We start from the raw sequence: 23,621 nt of genomic DNA, 5'->3' as shown, positions 1-23,621 counted from the left end.
TCCCCCCCACCACCTTCCCAGTCCCCCCACCCCACCCCCAACCCCAACCCCCCACCCCCCCACAGCCCCAGGCCCAATTTGACCCGATCCCCTCCAACTTCCCAGGCCCCCTCCAAATCCGACCCACTTACCTTAAACACTTACCTTCTCCCTGGCACAGTATGGTGGTGGTCCGGAATTCATTACCAGGAAGGGTGGCAGAGGCAGAAGTCCTCTTTGCGTTTAAGAAATGCTTGTATATACACTTGAATTGCTGCAACCTACAAGGTTGCAGATAAAGAGCTGGAAAGCGAGATTCAGCTGGATAGCTTTTGCTTAGCCAGCACGGACACAAAGTATCGAATAGCCTCCTTCTGTGTCATACATTTCTATGATTTGATGAATTGTTCTTTGACTAAAGAAAGTCTGGGTATGTCTAAATATTGCAGAAGCAAGAAGATACTGGCAGTTTGATAAATATATGCCGAGCTGTTGAAATAAATTAGTCTGTAATTAAAAAGGGGAGCTGAGTAACTAATTAGTGATTTTAGTCTCACTAATTGTCTTGCTTAATTCTATACATTCATTTTTGCCAAAGGTAGGTCAGTAAGACTCTATCTTCGGGGAGCATAAGCTACTTTTTTAAAGTTTAATTCACAATATTCAGGTTTTGTACATATCCAGAATTCTTTCTCATACCTTTTTGCCAGAGAACATTACTGTGTCATTTCAGTTATTCTATACATCAGTGTTTTTGCTGACGGTAGATGCAGGGACAAAATTTGGTCCTTGTCATTACTCAGACACAGAGGTTGCGATTTGTGATTTCCATGTTGTAGCAGAGAGCCAAGCATCAGGCCAAGGGGAAAAGATAGTTCATATGCCAGCTCACTGGACAGTGAGTTCGTAGATGGATTCTGTAACAGGGGACTCACATGAGGGCCTTTCAAATTGTACCCCTTATTTTATATTTCCTCTTTTTGTTCTTCCTACCAAAATGAATCACTTCACACTTCTCTGTATTAAATTTCATCTGCCATTTGCCTGCCCATTCCATCAGCCTACCTATGCTCTTTTGAAATTTAACACCATCTTCCTCATGGTTCACAATATTTCCAAATTTTGAAATTGAGCCTGTACACCCAAGTCTAGATCATTAATATATAACAAGCAGTGGTCCTATCACTGATACCCTGGGAACCCTGCCATAAACCTTCCACCAGTCCAAAAAACAACCATTCATCACTACTCTCTGTTTCCTGTTGGGGCCTTGCAAAACTTACCCAGTGGTGTGCCCACAAGAGTTCCACAATTCTGTCACTTCCTTCAGGATGTCTCCTGATGTGGGGCTTGTAGCCAGAAGGCAATTTCCCTATTCATACTTTAGTTACATTCAGCTTCTAAGCACTCCTGACAATTACTTGGGAGAATGCAAAGACTGGCGTTGCAATCCACGTGAGCCCATTTCCCTACTGAATGGTGAACGACATCAACATGCAGACTAGCAACTTACATTGACATTCACAAAAAGACATATTCTTCATTATCCCCATTGCAGCTGTGGTGAATCACAACATTCACAACAACCAACTGGTCAAAAGATTTCAGTGATGTTTGACCAGGAATGCAAGGTAGACTAGAATAATTTCTGCAAGCTCACTTTGCACTAACTCTCCTCATTTAAACTTAAAATCCTCTTGCTGGAGGAAGAAAAAGATCAGCATAGGAGAAGCCCTAAGACAAAGCAGAGTCGGTATGGATCTAGTCAAGGAGAACCACCCCCAACCAATAGTGCTGACACTTCTTTCTTTATCAGACCAAGAAGCCTATTTGCAGAACTATTCAATTTTTTTGCTTAGTAGCTTTAAGGTTTTGATACTTAGGCCAGGTCTTGTGCTGCTACCAGCAACATGAAACAAGGTAGGTGCGTGCACTTAATTGTGCGGGAGGCGATATGTCAAGTTCCTGATGGCAGGCTGAAAGTACCGAATTAAGGTTGCAGTGGATTGAAGATGAATCAAGCTTCCCAATGGCAAGTGACAGGAGCCTATTTTTAATGCATCAGCATGTCATGCATAGTTATTAAAACACCATTGTGCCAAATTAAATAGGACCTTTGCAACGAACTCTGCAGCAAGCAAGAAACACTTTAAAGGTGGCGGTCAGCACCTGAAGTAGTCCTCCTGGTAGATATGGGTTGAGCAGAAGCTGCTTTTCTTTCATACAGAGTTTTGGACCACAGGAGAGGAGGTATTGATGCATTGTGATGGGTGCTGGCTGTGCAAGGGGATTGGGAATTGGCTGACCGGGGGAAGGAGGGAGGCAGGGTGTTGGCTGTTCAACAGAATTGGGAATTGACCGACTGTGGGAGGGGAGGTGGGTCATGGCAGATCAATGAGAGCTTGTGGGGGACTGAGTGAGAAAGCTGGACTACACAGGGAAGGTCAATATCTATACATGGGAGGTCAAGCCATGATTGTGGGGAGATCCAGAGTTAAAGAGGGAAAGTCAATGGTGGTCAATGAGAGTCAAAAGTAACAGAGAGCAGGTCAAGGGTGATGACGGATGTTCGATAAAGTCGGATGGCAGATCAAGAGTAATGGGGGTGCAGGCCCAGGGTTCCAGGGGACAGATTGATGGTGACGAGGGGCAGCTCTTGGGTGAATGAAAGTTGAGCAAGGATGATGATGGGTAGCTCGAGAGTCAATGGTGGCAAAGCAAGGGTGATGGAGTGAGGTTCGAGGCTGATGGAGGGAAGGTCAAAGGTGACTGAGGGATGGTGCAGGGTGATTGCTTCCAGTTCCAGGGACAATGTAGGAGTGTCCAGTGACATAGCTGTGACAACCCAAAGAGGTCTCACTTCCGACAGACTAGATGGTTAATGTAAATGTGTAGGATAATGTAAAAAACATACTCAATGGAGTCAGAGACTTGTGGGGAGATGTAGTGTAAAGGGTTAATGTTAATTATGTTAAGACAGTCTACAACATCAGTGATGTAAGATCACATGACAACAGAGCATGCTGAGAGATAGCTCTATGTGAAGCCTCATGCTAAGCCTTATACTGTATGTAGTTGGAAGAATATTTAATAAAAGGCAAAGTTTACCAACAGCCTTGCCTCCAACAGTCTCTATCAATCTTGACCAAGAACAACCCAAGCTAAGACCCACAACGATGGTAATAGAGTGCACTCAGTGGTTCTGCTAGCTCTGGCGTATCTGCAGAGGGTCAGGAACAACAATGGCCAGAATGCCAAAACGGGGCACCAGCGGATGATCAGGCAGCTCAGGATGATGGCAACCAGGGGCCAGTTAGACACCGAGCATTGGCACACAATCAAATATACTGCAGGCAATGTAACTATCTGCAAATATCAGAGAGGCAATGTTGGAGGTGGCTGACAATGTCACGGGATTCTCTTGCTCACCTATGTCAACTGCTTCAGGATGATCTAAGTTCCTGTGGACTGGGTGATAATCCAATGCCAGTAGTTTTAAAAGTCAGGGCGACATTGAATTTCTACACCATCAGATTGTTCCAGGGCTCCACTGAGGATATGTGTGACAGCTTGCAGTCAGCCACTCACAAATGCATCAGGGAGGTCACCAATGCCCTGTTCAAAAGAGCCAATGATCTTGTGAGAAACTCCACAGACCTTGAGGGCCAGGCAGCCAGAGCTGTGAGTTTTGCTGCCATCGCTGGATATCCAAAGTGGTCCAAACTATATATTCACAAATGGCTTATAATATCTATAGAATGAATAGGTATGCCACCTATGCCATCTTTGTGCTATCAGAATTTGTTTTAGCTTATGTTTGCTAACAATATGCCTTGGTGCAACTCCAACATCCACCAGGTACAAGAGCCAATTGATTGCACACATGTGGCACTGCGAGCTCCCTGGGATTATCCAGCAGCCTTTCACAAACTGCAAGGGCCTTTTCTTTCCCTCAATGTGCAGCTGGTCTGTAATTAACACAAATGAATCCTTCAGTGTGTGCCTGCTTCCCAGGGAGCTCTCTTGACTCTGATATCCTCACTCACTCTCAAGTGCCACAACTGTTTGCCAGAAGAGTTGCCAGAAGGGGGAGAGGAAGGAGCTACAGGCTGCCTCAAATGAGAAAGAAGAGAACAGCCTGATGATCCTGAGGGAGTGCATGGTGCAGCTATAGCTGCAGATGTCAGGGCGATGGATTGATGTGCCAGACAAGCGACACCCTCATTGTAAGCCGATTACAATAAGAGTAAGACTCCTGCAAGATCCCTTGATCTCCTCAATAAATGTTGCGGTGGTAATGTCAGCACACTCTTTCCAGACCAAACTATATTCCTGCGACTTCTAGCACCTAGAAGAAAAATGTTGTAGGCCCTTGGCACATGCAGGCCCAAATGCATGCTTTTGTCAAAGCCTCACTCTTGTGATTTGGAAGTACATGTGACTCAGTGACACACACTCTAAATGCCAGCAATGCCTTGCAAAGAGCTTTATGCATTCACCTGCCTCAGCTACAGACATTATTTAGACAACAGCTACTGATAGATGATAAAGGAGCGAGCACCACAGGCTAGCTTGCCAGCCAGGCTCCAAACCTCTAACCTTACAAAGGTTGCTTAAAATAGAAACCTGCTCACGTCAAAATGTCACTACTTCTGAGGGCACACAATAAATGTTGTTTCCATCACCCATCATTGACAGTCAATGAAAGGGCAGGTCCTTAAATACATATGTCACTTTGTACAATTCCCAACATAATGAACATTCAACATACATGAAGAAAATGTTCCAAACCATATATTCACACATGATATCCACCTTTGTGCCATCAGAAGTTTTTCAGCTTATGTTTCCTTACGCTATGCCCTGGTGCAACTCCAACAGCTGACGTGGAGGCAGCCTGCTAAGTGCTACGTCCCATTGCCTGAAATGACCTGGGTGGCCATCCTCTAGTTGTCCAAGGCCTAGAGGGCTGTGGCCTGCTGAAGGTTTCCCGCACGGGTGCAGTTGCACCCCCTTCAACCTCACCTGCAGAGGCGATGGGTTCACTGACAAAGGGGAGGGGCATCGGGAGCGCACCCTTGGAGTGCCCTGGGATGGAGCGCCCTGAAATGATGCCAACAAGGTGGCTTGTTGGCATTCCTCCTCCCTGTTGGTGTGTGATAGCACCCCTCTGACTCCAGAAGGAGAAGGGGTACCTGGATGGAGATTGACAAGCCTTGACCCCCCTCCTGCCTAGCTGCCACTGTATAGAGCCCATGGCCAGAGCAACAGATTGTAGATCTACGTGCATATCTGGCAGTTACTGAATGTTCTGCTGGACCTGGCTCTCCATGGCAGTTGCCAACTTCTCCATGGAGAAAGCCATGTGCTCACATGCTGGAGACATGACAAGACTCATGGCTTGGACGGATTCCTCCACCTTTTGCTCAAAGCTGTGCATTGCCTCTGACATCTCTGCCAAACGTTGCTCTGCCTGTCTCCACATCTCCATCAGGTTTCTTAAGGCCATTTCAAGAGGCACATCACCTGTATGGTGCTCACATGGGCCTGGTCTTCAACAGTCCTCCAACCGTCAGGGACCTTGACTGTTGCATCCTTCATCAGCTGCTGGATCATGTCTGTGGTGTGCTCACCAGGTTGTGACCCTGAGTCTAATTTCAAATACATTCCCACTGAGGTGAATCTCTCTGCGCTGGTGGAGGGTGCGGGGAATAACCTGACAGTGCATCCATTGACTGGTCTGTTTCATCACCCTCAGAGGTGGAGGTTGAGCTTTCTGCAGACCGCTTTCTCCATCTGTTGTGACTATGAGTATCTATAGCAGAGAATATAAAGAATAAGCTGACAGTTATGTGCATTCCTTTTCCCTACCAATGATTCAGGTCTCTATCCTGTATGCCCACATTTGACCACCAAGCTAGAGACATCCTCAGCCTGATGCACTGAAACTCTGGCCTCTTTGTCAGCACAGGATTGGCCACTGCCCTCTCCTGCTCCCCTGCCAATTCCGTAGCCTCCTCTTTTCAGGTTCAGAATTCTGATTTCTCGGGCACCTCCCCCTGTCTTTGCCGGCTCCCCGGTTTTATGTACTCCTTTGTCCTTCAGGCAGAAAGGAGAATTGAGTGTCAATTCAACGGGCTTCTAACCCATTAATGAGCATGCTCCTGTCATCTCCCTAGTAAGTATGACAGCTCCTGTCATCTCCCTAGTAAGTGCTGTGCACATGCATTTTCCTCCAACTAGTACAATTTACACAGCATGAACCGGCTCCCACACATTAGTCCAGATGTTCCATCTGCTTCTTAGGCCTAGAACCCAATCTTCTGCTTCACATCCCTCTCCATCTGCACATTTATATTGCTTGATGCCCTAACAAGTGGCACTTTGTAGTGGCCATATCATGCCAATTACCCTTGTGGAATGCCATAGTCATTGACATTTTTTCTGCAAATAATCCTGCAATATTACTGAAGACTTATGCTCCAGAACCAGCTGCACCCCTGGCCAAACTGTTCCAGTGCAGCTACAACACTGCCATCTACCTGGAAATGTAGAAGATTGTGATGTTTGTCGTGACCAAAAAAGGCCCAGCCAATTGCTGCCCCATCATCGATCGTCAACAAAGTGATGGAAGGTATCGTCGACAGTGCTATCAAGCAGCACTTACACAGCAATAACCTGCTCACTGATGCTTGGTTTGGGTTCTGCCAGGGCCACTCAGCTCCTGACCTCATTACAGCCTTGGTCCAAACATGAACAAAAGAGCTGAGCTCAAGAGGCGAGGTGACAGTGACTGGCCTTGACATCAAGGCTGCATTTGACCAAGTGTGGCATTAAGGAGTCCTAGTAAAACTGGAATCAGGGGAATCTGGTTGGAGTCATACCTAGCACAAAGGAAGATGGTTGTGGTTGTTGGAGGCCAATCATCTCAGCCCTGGACATCACCACAGAAATTCCACAATGTAATGTCCTAGGCCCAACCATCTTTAGTTGCTTCATCAATGACCTTCTCTCCATCATAAGATAAGAAGTAGGGATGTTCACTGATAATTGCATAATGTTCAGCACCATTCATGACTCAGACACTGAAGCAGTCTGGGTCCATATGCAGCAAGACCTGGACAGTATCCAGGCTTGGAATGATAAGTGGCAAATAACATTCAAGCCACACAAGTGCCAGGCAGTGACCATCTCCAACAAGAGAGAGTCTAACCATCTCCCCTTTACATTCAATGGCACTACCAGCACTGAACCCCGCGTTATCCCCATCCTGCGGATTATCATTTACCAGAAACTGAACTGGACCAGCCATATAAATACTGTAGCTACAAGAGCAGGTCAGAGGCTTGGAATTCTGTAGCGAATAACTCCTCAAACTTGTCCACCATCTACAAGGCACAAGTCAGGAGTGTGATGGAATACTCTCCGCTTGTTTGGCTGAGTGCAGCTCCAGCAACACTCAAGGATCTCGTCACCAACCAGGATAAAGCAATCTACTTGATCGGCACCCTGTCCACCACCTTCAACATTTACTTCCTCCATCACTGATGCACAGTGGTAGTAATGTGTACCATCTACAAGATACACTGCAGCAGCACACCAAGGCTTCTTCAACTGCACCTTCCAAACCAAGAACAGCTCTACCATCTAGAGGACAAGGCCAACAGACACATGGAAACATTACCACATGCAATTTCCTCTCCAAGTCATCCTGACGTGGAATTATATCGCTGTTCTTTCACTGTTGCTGGGTCAAAATCATGGAACTCCCTTTCAAACAGCACTGTGGGTGTTCCTACACCACATGAACTACAGCGGTTGAAGAAGATGGCTCCCATTACCTTCACAAGGGCAACTAGCAATGGGCAGTAAATGCCTACCTAGCCAGAGATGCCCACATCCCCTGAAAGAATTTAGAAAAAGTTTTCGCTCGTGGATTTGATGGCTGCTAAGCTCTGCTGTGACCTCTGTCCAGGCTGCCTTGGTTAGGCAGGAGAGCCTCCTACTGCCATCACTGGGAAACAGGACTTGCTGCTGTTTCCGGACAGCCTGGAGGAGAACCTGTAGGGAGGCATCGCTAAACTGTGGGTCCACTCCATTGTTTGTTCTAAGACTTCACTGTAGAATGGTAGGTGGCAGCAGCAGTTGAGGTTATCCAGGGGGAGAAAGATGAGCAGATGGTAGCAGCAGCTGAGGTTATCCAGGGTATGGGAGGAGATCAGAAGGTTCTAGCAGCAGCTGTGGTTTCAAGATGCCCACTCACACAACCAGACTAACGCTGCTGGATTCCAGGTAGCAGCCTGGAATGAATGCCTGTCTGGTTGCCCTTTAAATATGGCATCCAGACCTTAGACCCCATGATGTAATGGCAGGGTCATCGACTTTCTGCCCATCCCAACACCTGATTGGACAAGCACCTTGTCATTGAATATCTAATTGGCTGGTCACCCCGTGATTGTGCGCAGCCAGCTGTCCTGCCCACAAGCGGAAGTCTCTCACGCTTCCCACCATCAGGATAGTTGACGTTACAAGATTCCGACTGTAAATTCTAATGCGAAACGTAAGTTTTAAGCTCTGATCTAATTGTGAAAAAACATCTGACTTGGCCATCTGATACCCACTTGGCTAGTTCAAAATGAAAAGTCTCTGCCAGACTTTAAACAAGAAGAGGTGGTTCAGCCAGAGTGGTTTAGGTGCATCTATCATATCTCCCAGATCCTGATTCTCAAGGTTAAGTGGCGAAGAAACTAATTCAGATTAAAATTATTCTCTGAAAAATCTGCTAATGCCACAAACTAGACATTCCTTTTAACTCAAGTTCTGTGGAAGAAGCAGAGCCCCATGTTAGAATCATATCTCTCAAGGCTGAAGTTTTCTTTTACAAAATTGAAGGGCCTGGCACGATCTGGTCATCTGGAAGCAAACCTGCGATTTTTTTTTAAAACAGTTCATAATTTTACCTTGGAACTGTCAACAAGCAGGCCTCTTCCAAGAAATCGCCTGACCTATATGGTACTTTAGAAGGAGTTGTTTGTGTTGAACTGAAAAGCTCTTTAATTAATGAAAATCTGGGAGACAAAAAGGCAATCACATGGGAGAGAGGAAAAAACTTAAGTTGTGAACCTGCTTGTTTTGAGGGCAGCCTTGTTGGAGAATAAGCTGAGGGAAGAAGACGACCTTAACTGGATCCCTCTCTCACTACCTTGCCTAAAACTGTGTGTGGCTTTCAACCTGTAGCCAGGGAACTCTCATCTGAGTGTAACTAGTCTGCATTTGGACCTGCAAAGCTGAGACCAGTGGTGACAACTTCCAGGTATCCAACAGGACCAGCAGCCCATCTTCACATGTGTGTGTGTGTGTGTGTGTGTGTGCTAGAGGAGTTTTTTAGGAAGAGATAAAGAGTTACACTTCCCGATTACAATTATGTGTTAACCAGTACACGCAACTCGTTTAAAGAAGTTTTGTTTTAAAAATAAATTAATCATTCTGAGTTTTTGAAAAAAACCTGGTCATGGTCCCTTTTCTTCTGGGTACTAGAGGTATAAATACACAATTCGCCATTTTGATGAGAAAATTAAACAATTAAACTAATGGTGTGGCCTGCGGAGTAGTGGGGCTTGATAATTCAGGCACTCCTCCCATCCCAGTTGTAATATAAATTGGGGGCTCTTGCGGGATTTGAAACATGGTCAGCAGGTGATTGGATGTGGAATAATAATTGGTAAAGGATTAAAGGACAGAGACCAGGTTTCTTATACATTGATAAACTAAAATGGTATTGAAAGTTGCTAAAGCTTTTTTACAGGTGGAAAATGTAACCACGACTGGTTTACAGAAATTAACCAAGAGTAAGCTAACGGAATTGGCAGATAAGTTGGAGTTAGAATTACACAAAGGGGTGAGGAAAGCAGACATAGTTGCAATAAAAGCATGGCATTTGAAATTGGAGGGATACCAGAGAGACCATGTTCTCCAGGAGGTGAGTCAATTGAATTGGCCAAGATTCAGTTGCAAATGAAAAAAATTGAATTGGAGGCGAAAGAAAAAGAAAGAGAATTGGAAGTGGAAAAGCTAGAGGCAAAAGAAAAAGCAAAGGAAAGAGAAAGGGCAGAGAAGGAAAAAGAAGGAGCATTTAGGAAGCTGGAACTGGAATTCCAGGCAAGGGAGTAGGATAAAGAAAAGAGAGGCAAAGGAGAGAGAGAAAAGGATCGAGAAAGAGAATACTGACTTAAAAGGCAAGACCTTAAAAAAGAGGCCTCAGATGCTGAGGGAGGTTCTGAGGATGAAAAAACCTTCAACACAAAATCCAGTGGGGAGATGTTTAAATTTGTTCAAGTCCTCCCAATGTTTGAGGAAAGGGATGTTGAAGCATTCTTTATTTCATTTGAAAAGGCAGCTAAGCAAATGAAGTTGCCAAAAGAAATCTGGACATTGCTCATACAGAGTAGGTTGGTGGGTAGAGCTCACAAGGTCTATGCTTCACTTTCAAAAGAGGTGTCAGTGGATTATGATGCAGTAAAAAAGGCTATTCTTATTGCATACAGGCAGAAATTTTGGAATATAAGGAAATGGCCTGAGCAGACGTGTATTGAGTTTGAGGGTAAAGCAAAGTAATTTTGACCATTGGATATGGGCATTAAAGATAGAGATAGTGTAAGAAGCTCTTAGAGAAATAATTCTCTTGGGAGAATTTAAAAATTCTCTTCCTCCAGTGTTAGAGCCCATGTTGAAGACCAGAGGGTTAAAACAGCTAGACAGGTAATGAAGATGGTTGATGATTATGAGCTGGCCCATAAATCTAAACCCTTTGTTGAAAGGACACTGGCATGTACCTTTAACATTGCAAGCTAAGGGGGCTTTATGCCAAATGGACTATTTCAATTCAGAGTAATGCTGTTTGGACTAAAAAATGTTCCGGCCACTTTCCAAAGACTAATGAATCAGGTGATCACTAACGTTCCTGACTGTGTGGTTTACTTGGATGATGTATTGGTTTGTAGCAACATATGGAAAAACCATTTAAAACAACTGGTTTAAACAATTACAGTCAGCAGATCTAGTAATAAATCTTGCAAAAAGTAACTTCACAAAAGCACGAATAACTTATTTAGGACATATCATAGGGCAGGGGCAAGTCTTGCCAAGAAGAGTGAAGGTACAGGCTTTGATGGAATTCACTGTCCCTAAAACTAAATGGGAAATCATGAGATCTTTTGGGATGTGCCGTTTCTATCTTAAATTTGTGCCAAATTTCAGCATTGGGCCTAAACTCATTGGAGTTTAGAAGAATGAGAGGTGATCTTATTGAAACATGTAAGATCCTGAGGGGGTTGACAAGGTAGATGCTGAGAGGATGTTTCCCCTCGTGGGGGAATCTAGAACTAGGGGGCGCAATTTAAAAATAAGGGGTCACCCATTGAAAACTGAGATGAGGAGGAATTTCTTCTCTCAGAGGGTTGTTAGTCTTTGTAATTCTCTTCAATAGAGAGCAGTGGAGGCTGGGTCATTGAATTTTTCAAGGCTGCATTAAATAAATCTTTGATCAGCAAGGGGGTTGAGGGTTATGAGGACAAGCAGGAAATTGTAGTTGAGGCCACAATCAGATCAGCCATGATCTTATTGAATGCCGAATCAGGCTCAAGAGACCAAATGGTCTACTCCCGCTCCTATTTCTTGATCACTCATGATCTTAAGATTACATGCTACTATTGGAACAAGTGCCCAAATTACTTGTATGTTTACATGGGGTGGGAGTACCAGTGGTGTGATCCAAAATAGTTCAAATCCCCAAATAATCAAATTGGAATATGGTTATTTAGGAATGCACACATTGAAAACACCCCTATTGTTGAAGCATTAAAAATGTGCTCCTCAAGCCTAGTGGGGCATATGCGCTGTTTAGGTAGTACAGAAAGGTAGTGTTTGATGGTGAAAGTTGAAAATGAATAAACATTCTGGCTGTATGTGTGGTTACTTTCAGCAAATCAATTCTGTAATTGATTGTAACTGACATTCTGATGGTTTAAAAATTGGATTGAAGTCCATAACAAGGTAAGTGAGTGTACCTACACCACATGGACTGCAGCGGTTTAAGAAGGCAGCTCATCACCACCTTCTCAAGGGCAACTAGGGATGCGCAATAAATGCTGGGCCAGCCAGGGAAGCCCACATCCCATGAATGAATAAAAAAAAGTTGCACATGATCTATTGAAAGAGCAGGCTTCATGAACCTTAATGTTTGTTCCTTTTTCAATGGAAAGTATGTCATAACTTAGACGATTCTGCAGTGCTTGTTACATATTGGTGAAAGAGATACTGGAACACACTTGTCAGAATGCAACAACTTTTATAGATTTCCTTTATTAGATGACTATGACAAATATTTTGCACAGTTTTAAAAATTGATGCATGTACAATAAATGCTTTTAGAATTATAATCTCATTCAAAGCTTACATTGATATCACTGGCCATCTAGTTTAGTAGGAACTGGAAGAAAGGAAAAATTGCCAGAGTGTTTTTATTCATACCAGTCCATGGTATAAGCTATTTGAACTGTAGAATTCTTCTGCACTAATTAGAATGTGCTGACTCCAAGCATATTTTCAACTCATGAGAGGAATCTTGGTATCCTGATTAAGAATCATTCATCCCCTTGCAGTTTGAGAGTGAAATCTTGGTATTCTCAAAGGAGCTCATTGAGCTTTTGTTACTGTCTAGGAAACCTGAAACTGAAGCTAAATCATCAAACATTATGACACAACTTGCAAAGATCTCCGACAATAATAATGATTGAAAAATTCCTTGAATCTGCTTCAGAAGTGCAACAGAAACTCCATTTCCGTGCATAAGTTTTTGTGGCACATCTGGCAAAGTAATGTCAGTTGGGGGCACTGCTCTGAGAAATTTTCTGACCACTGTCTTTGCTAAATTTCTTTTTTCCCCAAATCCCACCAACAATGTTCATAAGTCTGTTACTTGCTAACTATCCAACAGTTAAATAAAGCAGAATCCATCAATCAAGATTACCTTCAAAGCAACAGCAATTAAAGAAAAATGTACTTAGCTCACCACTTCAGGAAGTAGCTTCGTAGCAAGGTCATGAATGGCTTTACCATAAATGCAGAAGGTTGACACAAGAAATATAACACCCAAGATGGCACAAGCTCTGTGAAAAAGAAATTCATACAAAGTTGGTAAAACGTATTAAAATAACTTTTTTCAAGACTGTTTTACTTTGTTTAGAGTACATTGACATACTGTACAATTATGGTACACAGTGTAAGAGTTTTGTATATACATAAAAACATAAGAAATAGGAACAGGAGTAGACCATTCAGCCTCTGGAGCCTGCTCCGCCATTCAATAAGATCCTAGCTGATCTTCTTGTGTTTCAATTTCCACATTCCCATCTAACACTGATAACCTTTGATTCCCCTGCTCAACAAGAATCCAACTACCCCTGCCTTAAAAAGATTCAATGACCCCGCCTCCACCGCCTTCTGAGGCAGAGTTCCAAAGTTGCACAAACCTCTGAGAGAAAAAATTTCTCCTCATCTCTGCCCTAAAAGGGTGACCCCTAATTTTAAAACAGTGGCCCCTTGTTCTGGACTCATCCACAAGAGGGAACATCCTTTCGACATCTGCCTTGTCAAGGCTGTTCAGGATCTTGTATCAAATCACCCCTCACTCTTCTAAACTCCAATGGAAACAAGCCCAGTCTGTCCAACTTTTCCTCACAAGGCAACCCACTCACTCCAGGTATCAATCTTGTAAGCCTTCTTTGAATCGCCTCCAATGCATTTACATCCTTTCTTAAATAAGGAGACTAAAACTGCACACAGTATTCTAGATGCAGTCTCACCAATGCCCTGTATAACTGAAGCATAACATCCTTACTCTTATGTTCAATCCCTCTCGTGATAAAGGATAGCATTCCATTAGCTTTCTTAATTACTTGCTGTACCTGCATACCTACTTTTTGTGACTCATGTACTAGAAGACCCAGATCCCCCTGCATCTCAGAATTACGCAGCCGTTCTCCATTTAAGTAATACTCTGCTTTTTTGTTTTTCCTGCCAAAGTGAACAACTACACATTTTCCCACATTAACTCCATTTGCCAGATCTTTGCCCACTCACTCAATCTATCTATATCCATCTGCAACCTCTTCATGTCCTCTTCACAACATACTTTCCTACCTATTTTTGTTTCATCTGCAAATTTAGCTACCATGTCTTCCCTCCCCTCATCGAAGTCACTGATGTAAATCATAAAAAGTTAAGGCCCTAGTACAGACCCGTCTGTGAGACTCCACTTGTCACATCCTGACAATTAGAAAAAGACCCATATATGCATATTCTCCATTTTCTGCCAGCCAATCTTCTATCCATGCTAATATGTTATCCCATACACCATGCGCTTTTGTTTTCCATAATAATCTTTGATGTGGCTCCTTATTAAATGCCTTCTGGAAATCCAAGTACAGGCTCTCTTCCTTTCACAAAATCATGCTGACTCTTCCCAATTACCTTGAGCTCTTCTAAGTGCCCTGCTATAACCACCTCAATGATCGATTCTAAAACATCCCCACGACAGACATCAAGCTAACTGGCAAACGGTTTCCTGTTTCCTGCCTCCCTCCCTTCTTGAATAGAGGGGTTATATTTGTTACTTTCCAATCTGATGGAATCTTTCCAGAATCTAGCGAATTTTAGAAAATTAACACCAGCTCATCGACTACCTCATTAGCCACCTGTTTTACGATGGGCTGTATAACTCTATGACTCTATTAACAGTGCTACTTCTCCATCTTTACCTAGCTTCCTATTCTTCTTGAATGTCATGTACCCCTCAATATTAAGGACCCAATCTTTTTCATTCTGCAGCCACATCTCCATAATTGCTATCAGATCATATTTATTTACTTCAATGTGGGCCATCAATTCATTTACTTTGTTATAAATGATTCATGCATTCAGATAGAGAACCTTCAGCTTTGTCTTTTTGTTACCTTTGTAACATCTAGTCTTTATTGTTGGTGTACTTTTAGTTTTTTTTCTCTTTGTCCATTCCTGCCATTCTCTGAACCTCATTTCACAAACTATTATTTTGCTCTCCTGTCTTGACTCTACACCTTCAATTGTTTCCTCTACCCAAGCTTGATCTCTCACCCCTCTTGTTTAGTTTAAAGCCCTCTCTACTTCCCTATTTATGCGATTTGCAAGGACACTCGTCCCATCACAGTTCAAGTGTAAACTGTCCCAACGGTACAGCCCCCACTTTCCCCAGTACTGATGCCAGTACCCCACAAACTGGAACCCACTTCTCCCACACCAGTCTTCGGGCCACGCATTCTTCTCTCTAATCTTATTTGCCCTATGCTAATTTGCACGTGGCTCAGGTAATAATCTGGAGATTATTACCTTTGAGGTTCTGCTTCTTCATTTGGTACCTAGCTCCTTTGCAGATTTTGTAGAACCTCTTTCCTAGTTCTACCTATATCATTGGTACCTACATGGACCATGACAACTGGATCCTCCCCCTCCCACTGCAAGTTCCTCTTCAGCCCTGAGCAGATGCCCCAAACCCTGGCACCGGGCAAGCAACATAGCCTCCTGGACTCTCACTCTTTGCTGCAGAGAACAGTGTCAATCCCCCTCACTATACTATCCCCTACTACCACTACATTCCATTTTGCTCCCCCCACTTGAATGGTTTCCTGTACCACAGTGCCATGGCCAGCCAGCTCATCCACCTTGCAGGCTTCACTTTCATCCACAATGGTTGTAAGTACTTCAAACCTGTTTGACAATTGCAAACTCTGAGGCTCCTCCACTACATCTACTCTGTCCCATTACCTGTCTCACGGACAGTCACATCCACCTGTCCCTCACTGCTGACCAAAACAGATGACCCTCTTCTAAGAGGTGTGACTGTCTGCTGGACAAAGTATCCAGGTATTTCTCCCCCTCCCTTATGTGGCGCAGTGTCTGCATTTCAGCTTCCAGATCAATAATCCTGATCTGGAATTCCTCAAGCTGCTTACACTTCCTGCAGGCCTGATTGTCATGGATCGCCTTGGCATCCAAAAGCTCCCACATCTCACAGCTGCAACAGTAGATTGTAGCAGTGTGCAATTTGTTCTGATCAGTGGGGGTTATGGATTACTCTGTGGTATGATCCTAGATCACAGGTTAATGTGCCACTTTGTGCTTTTACTTAGAAATTACAACATGGAAAGTGTTTAATCATCCCCACCAGAGTCTGTTTATGTTCATCCTCCATATGTGCAGTTGTAACTAATCACAAGCTCCCATCCTACTCCCATATCCCATTATCCCCCTTTTGTTCAACAATCTATATAACCTATTCTTAAATGTTAACATGTCCTTGTGCTAATCTCTACTTTAGTTGTACATTACAAAAAACTTCACAGCCCTCTGTATCAAACAAAGTTTTGCCTGCTCTTAGCCCTAATCTACTTACATTTTATCTTATATCTATGAATCCTCATTCTGGTTCTCTCAACAACTAGAAAGAGTCAATTTCTATCTACACTGTCCAATCCCTTGATAATTTTAAACATATCTATTAAATTATCCTGCAATTTCCTGTGTTCTAATAAAAATAGGATCAATTTTCCAAGGCTTTTGTCACGCTTATATTCTTTCATACCAAGAGGCATGCCAGTAAAACAGAAACAGAGCTGGAGTCACTCTGTAAGCCAGCAAGTATCTGTGGAGTGAATGAACAACTTGGGTGTGATCCATGAGAAGGTGTGCACACCTAAAATGTACTGTCTTTTCTTTCCAAAAATGCCACCCATTGGGTGTGCTGCCCATCAGCGCATCTCACCCCCCACACCCCCTCCCTACTCCCACCCCCACCCCCACCCCACCCCTAGCACCACCACCTCTGCTCTGATGAAAAATTCGGCATGATGATTTTGGGTCATCAACTCAACATCATCACACTAGTCTGGGATAATACAGAAGGTGTGCGGGCATCGAAATTGGCAGCCCACCCAGAGAGAACGCAGAAGAGGTTCACAAGAATGGTTCCAGGGATGAGAAACTTTAGCTACAAGATAGATTGGAGAGGTTGGCTCTGTTCTCTCTGGACAGGAGAAGGCTAAGAGGAGATGAGACAGAGCTGTTGAAAATCATGAGCAGGCTGGATAGAGTAGATAGGGAGAAACTGTTCCCGCTCCTAAATGGATCGAGAATGAGAGGCCACAGATTTAAAGTGTTTAGCAAAAGAGAAAAAAAACGATATGAGAAAAAACTTTCTCACACAGCAAGTGGTTCGAGCCTGGAATGTACTGCCTGGAAGTGTGGTGGAGGCAGGTTCAATCCAGACATTCAGGAGGGCATTAGATAATTATCTGAATAGAAACAACATGCGAGGGTATGGGAAAAAGGCAGGAGATTAACACTAAGTCACAATGCTCAATTGGAGAGCCGATGCAGACACAATGGGCCGAATGGCATCCTTCTGTACCGTAAGAATCCTGTGATCTTCGAGGACTCCAGAATATCACCCAAAGCTCACTGTCTCCCATGGGCTTAGTGCACTGTGGAGGAGGGTCCTCCTCCAGTGAGGAGGAAAGGCAAAGGGGATACAGTGGAGCAGCTGTGCAGGGACAAGTTCTCCTTGTGGTTGAGGGACATGCTACAGCACAGGGGCCTGAATAAGAGAGGCAACAGCAGCAAGCACCCAGAGGTAGGAGATGGCACTATCCTGTCAACAGAGTGTACAGGCCAAGGATGACATACCTGCACATGTCAGAGTGCTAGGGCCTTCAAAGACTGTGTCTCTCCAGAGATATACTCACATCACTGTGTGACATGTTGGCTGGGGAGGTAGCTTCCAATTGTGCTGGTGACCACCCTGTGTCTGTCGCTTTGAAGGTAACAGTGGCCTTGAATGTTTTTGCATCTGGGTCCTTTCAGACATTAGCTGGAAACCTTTGCGGCACCTTGCTACCAGCAGCTCATCATTGCATCGATGTTGTGGCAGGCGATCTTCAGGTGCGCCAATGAATTTATCACATTTGGCACAGACAATGACAGTCAAACCAAGAGAGCCAGAGGCTTTGCAAGTATTGCTGGATTCCCCAAAATGCAAGGGGTCATAGTTTGCACCCATGTGGCAATCAAAGGATCATCAAGGCAGTTTGGGGCCTTTGTCAACAGGAATGGGTTAATGTTCAATCAATGTCCAGCTTGTTTGTGACCATAGGCAGGTGTGTGCGTGATATCCTGGGAGAGGTCATGACTCCTACATACTTAGGCACTCACAGGTGCCAGGAGTGTTCTGCCCACCAGAACATTTGGATGGCTGGCTTTGAAAAGCAAGGGATACCCACCCAAGAGATGGCCCATGACCTCAGTCAGATATCCACGCACAGAACAAAAACAGAATTACCTGGAAAAACTCAGCAGGTCTGGCAGCATCGGTGGAGAAGGAAATTCTGTTTCTGTTTTGGATTTCCAGCATCTGCAGTTTTTTGTTTTTATCCACGTAGAGAGGCTGAGTTGCGATACAATGAGAGCCATACACCCACAAGGGCCATTATCGTGCAGACACTGGTCTGCTCAAAATGAGATTTAGATGTTTGGACTGTTCATGTGGCAATCTGAAATATCCTTCTGCATGTGTATCACTCAAGGTCATGGTCTACTGCACCTCACATAACCTGGCACTTCAGAAAAGGGAAACCCTGAAAAAGGAGGATGTAATAGAGGAAACCGCATCCTTTGATGAGGAGTCTGATGACAAGTCTGTTGATGAGGAGGGTGCGCCATGCCAACCAGCTGTGGAAACCAGTGCACAGGAGGCTTTGGATGCCAGAGAGACATGATAGCCCCTAATAATCCAAAAATTTAATTAATAGTGTATAATTTGCTCAACAAGAACATCTTTGCATTACTCACCTCTTCTTGGTATATCCCACAAATCAACACACGGGTTGGCTGTGCATGCACCAATGGTGAGGCACCAAACAAAACTGTTCAGACAGGCCCACATGAGCACAAAGTCCCTGTAAAGCTGCGACTCAATCAAAATCCAAACCAGGACAGCTCACACATTCTACACAAATTAAGCTGGAGCAGCAAAAGCACACAATAAGCATTTAATACATAATATAAGCAAATTATTTGCAAATGAGAAAAAAATTACATAATCACCCTTGTGAACCCATGTGTGACTAATGTGTTTTCTTAAATCTTTTCTGGATGATAAAGCGTGGTGCTCCCTGCTCACTGCCTGTTGTGCTGGAGACAGGCTCTTGACCCTTATGCTCCTTTGCCTGGGATGACTTTGTCAGCTGTCCTCTGGTAACCAGAGGCCGTGACAGTCCTAGAGTCGTGGGAGTCTCCTGTACAGTGGCAGGAATCTCATCTGTCACCACGACATTCTGAGGTATTGATGTCAATGGAAGGGAGCAGAGGAGAGGCTGCCCCCATCAGGAGTGTGCTGAGAGGTGCCCCCCTCACTGCCCGATGGCCAGTGGTCCTGTACCATTGATTGTTTGACTGATCAGACACTACCTCTTCCACAGGGGTTAAAACAGCAAGATTTGACACTCCTCCCCCTGTCTTTGCCCTTTTGTGGGAATTATGTGTCCTCTTCTCCTGCTACAAAAAGGGACATTGTAATGAATCTTATTTTTATTTGTGTGCCCAACATATCATCAAGTCCTTTGGTCAATCCTGTGGCTGTTGACCATCTCTGTGACCTCCATTCTCTTTGGTCTGGTGGGGAGGTCTCCTCTTTCTATTACTTGGCATGAGGACCTCCATCCGATCATTTACAGCCTAGAGGAGGACTTGCAGGGAGTCATCTTTGAACCGTGGGGCCATCCTTGATCTGCGCCTTCCATTTGATCTGCCTCCATTCTTCAATTCAGCTGAGGATGTGACAGTGCTTCATACTGTGCAGGTTGAGTATCAGGAGAGACCAAAAGGGGGAAAGGGTAGAATTTGAGCCTTTTTCAGAACATTTATTATTCAGAAGGGAAATGGGACAGGTGTGCTCCGATGCCCCTTTGCTCCCTGGCAAGGGTCCTGAATGAGACACTGCTGGCACAACAGTCACCAAAATGGATAAACATGCTCTTACCTGCTGCTGCTCCAATAGTTCAATGTATTTAATGTCCTCCTTCTATTTCCTCCTGCGAATCAGGATTTCCTCTGCAGCTGGCACAGCCCATGCCAGGGTGCCTTTAAATGAGAAGCTGTGACTGGCTTCCAGATCATGGACTCATCCCTCTGCTGTAGGTTGTCTCTCCCTAAAGGGATTGGATGCTGAGCCCACCATTCCTGAGCTAGTTGGCTGCCTTCCTGCTGGGTGGCAGATAATTGGACAAGGCACATTTTATTCAGCATGAAGAAAGAGTGGGGGCGGGAGTCAGCAGGCCATGCACTTCTGGATCAGCTTCCCTCACCGCATCGAACAATGTAAAATCCAGCTCCAGGGCTAAATTTTGCCATCAGTATGGTGAGGCAGGAGGAGGGAGGACTGGTGATATGGTGGGGGAAGGCACCAGGAGGGGATCCCACCTTTTTCTGCCACCATGGCATATTGCCATCGGCAGGAACCTCAGTGGCACAGCTGCCCACTAGGTGGCAAATTGAGCCACTTAAGTGCCTGATTAAGGGCTACTTCCTGCCCTCACAATACTTAGCCCACATTGGGAGGGCCCAGTGCCATGTGGGGAGACTATTAGCCTCACAGCAGTGGAGTGGGGGCCAGCTCAATGGTCCACGAATGGGACTCCGGGTGGCAATGGCTGTCCTGGGGCTAAGGCGCCACCCCTGGATTATGGGCCCCACAATTACCCCACTCCACAATCATCCCTTCCTCCTCCCTCCAGAACCCATTTGTCCTCACTTTCCACCCATCCCCAGCCTCCGTATTCAACAGATCATCCTCCAGAGTTTCCACACCTCCAAAGTGATGCCACCACCCAGCATATCTTCTCCTACCCTCCCCTTTTAGCATTCTGAAGGGACCATTCCCCCTGTAACATTCTGGTTAACTCTTCAGTAACCTCCAACACTTCCTTCCTTTCTGAGCCACCATTCCATATATGTATGCACAAGCGATGTAGCACCTGCCCTGTTACTTCCTCCCTTCTCACCTTTCAAGGCCTCAAACACTCCTTCCAAGTGAAGCAGCAATTTACTTGTACTTCTTTCAATTTATTATACAGTATTTCTGCCTTACGATGCAGTCTCCTCTACACTGGGGGGACCAAATGCAGACTGGGCGACCTCTTTGTGGAACACCTCCAGAAGTCTGCAAGCATGACCCTGAGATTTCTGTATCCTGTCATCTCAATTCTTCTTGTTCCCACTTTGGCCTTTCTGTCCTGGCATTCTACAATGTTCCAATGAAGCTCAAAGCAAGCTCCAGGAACAGAACCTCACCTTTTGACTCGGCATTCTCCAGCCTTCTGGACTCCACATGGAGTTCAAAAATTTCAGTTCACAACCTCTGCCCCATCTTGTTTTGTGGTCTTTTCTTTTACTGGTTCAGTTTTTCTCTTGTTTCTTTATTAATCCCTTTAATTTGCATTTGGACAGCTGCTATCCATATTCATATCTCGTCTGGACACCTCTTTTGTTTCTTTACTTTACCCATTTACCACTCCCTTTGGCTTCTGAACCACAAAACCTTTTGTCATTTAATCTTTCTTGCACCTAAAATAGAAATCAAGACAAAGAAGAAACGAAGTGCTTATGACAGGTGTCAAGCAGAAAATACAATTGAAAACCAAACTGAACATGGAAGATTCAGAGGCAAGCTAAAGAAGCAAATAAGAGAAGCAAAGAGAGAGTGTGAAAAGAAACTGGCAGCTAATATAAAAGAGAAACCCAAAGTCTTCTAGAAGCATATAAATAGTAGAAGGGTGGAATAAGGAGTAGGGCTGATTAGGGACCAGAAAGCGGATTTACACATGGAGCTGGAGGGGTTTAGCTGAGGTACTAAATGAATACTTTGCATCTGTCTATGCCAAGGAAGGAGATGCTACCCAGGCCATGTAAAAGATGAGGTAATTCAGACACTAGATGGGTTTAAAATGGAAAAGGAGGTATAGGATAGGTTATCTGTACCTAAAGTTGATAAGGCACTGGTTCGAATGAGGTGCACGCAAGGGTACTGAGGGAGATGAGAGTGGAAATAGTAGAAACACTGGCCACAATTTTTCAACCTTCTTTAGACTCAGGAGTGATCCTGAAGGACTGAAGAATTGCAAACATTGCACCCTTGTTCAAAAAAGGGTGTAACGATAAACCTAGCAACTATAGGCCAGTCAATTTAACTTCAGCGGTGGGGAAACTTCTAGAAAAAAATATTTCGGGACAAAATTAATAGTCACGTGGACATATGTGGGTTAAGTAAAGAAAGCCAGCTTAGATTTCTTATGGGGAAATCATGTTTAACTAACTTGCTGGAGTTTTTTGAAGATGTAACAAAGATGGTTGATGAGGGCAATGCTGTATCAGTGGTGTACATGGACTTCTAAAAAGAGTTTGATACAATGCCACACAATAGACTTGTGAGGAATAAAGAAACAATTACAACATGGATATGGAATCGGTTAATTGACAGTAAACAAAGAGTAGTGGTCAATGGATGTTTTTGTGCTGGAGGAAGGTTTACAGTGGAGTTCCCCAGGGGTCAGTGTTGGGACCTTTGTTTTCCAGATATGTATTAATGATCAAGATCTTGGTGTACAGGGTACAATTTCAAAGTATGCGAATTATACAAAATTTGGAAGCATTGTGAACTGTGAGGAGGATAGTGTGGAACTTCAAAATGACATAGACGAAGAGTGGGTGGATAGGTGGCAGATGAAGTTCAATGTAGGGAAATGTGAAATTATTCATTTTGGTAGGAAGAACACGGGGAGACAATATAAAATGGGGTATAGGGGGTTCAGGAGCAGAGGGACCTGGGTGTATATGTGCATAATTCATACAAGGTGGCAAGACAGGCTGAGAGAACAGTTAATAAAGCATACAGTATCCTGGAATTTATTAGTAGGGCATAGGGTACAAAAGCAAGGAAGTTATGTTGAACTTCTATAAGTCACTAGTTTGGCCTCAGCTAGAGGATTGCGTCCAATTCTGGGCACCATACTTTAGGAAGGATATGAAGGCAATAGACTGCAGAAAAGATTCATGAGAATAGTTTTAGGGATGAGAAAATTCAGTTATAGAGATGGATTTGAAAATTTAGGACTGTTCCTTAGAGAAAAAAGGTTAAGAGGAGATTTAATAGAGATGTTCAAAATCATGAGAGGCCTGGACAGAGTAGGTAGGAAGAAATTGTTCCCACTCGTGAAAAGATCGAGAATTAGAGGACATAGATTTAAAGTAATTAGTAAAAGAAACAAAAGTGAATGAGGAAAATCTTTTTCACACCGTGAGTGGTTAGGGTCTGGAATGTACTGCCTGAGTGTGTGGTACAGGCAGGCTCAATTGAAGTATTCTAAAGGGAATTAGACTGTTATCTGAAAAGGAAGAATTGTGGGGTTACCAGGAGAAAGCAGAGGCGGGGGGTGGGGAACGTCACTAATTGAGTTGCTCATTTGAAGAGCCAGTGCAGACTCATTGAGGAAAATGGCCTT

General features: G+C 44.2%; 1 protein-coding gene across 4 annotated transcripts in view; it reads right to left on the bottom strand.

Moving 5' to 3' along the window:
* The window catches only part of LOC121285305 (transmembrane protein 163-like), a 218,702-nt gene that overhangs the window by 48,237 nt on the left and 146,844 nt on the right, over positions 1–23,621 (bottom strand). For all 4 annotated transcript variants that reach the window (XM_041201743.1, XM_041201742.1, XM_041201744.1 and 1 more), the window contains exon 6: positions 13,049–13,145. In XM_041201743.1, coding sequence (XP_041057677.1) covers positions 13,049–13,145 — 97 coding nt within the window. The remainder of the gene's footprint in view (positions 1–13,048; positions 13,146–23,621) is intronic.

The sequence above is a fragment of the Carcharodon carcharias genome, chromosome 12, assembly GCF_017639515.1.
Source record: "Carcharodon carcharias isolate sCarCar2 chromosome 12, sCarCar2.pri, whole genome shotgun sequence".
In the NCBI taxonomy this organism is placed as follows: domain Eukaryota; kingdom Metazoa; phylum Chordata; class Chondrichthyes; order Lamniformes; family Lamnidae; genus Carcharodon; species Carcharodon carcharias.
This window is presented reverse-complemented; position numbering and strand designations above follow the sequence as displayed.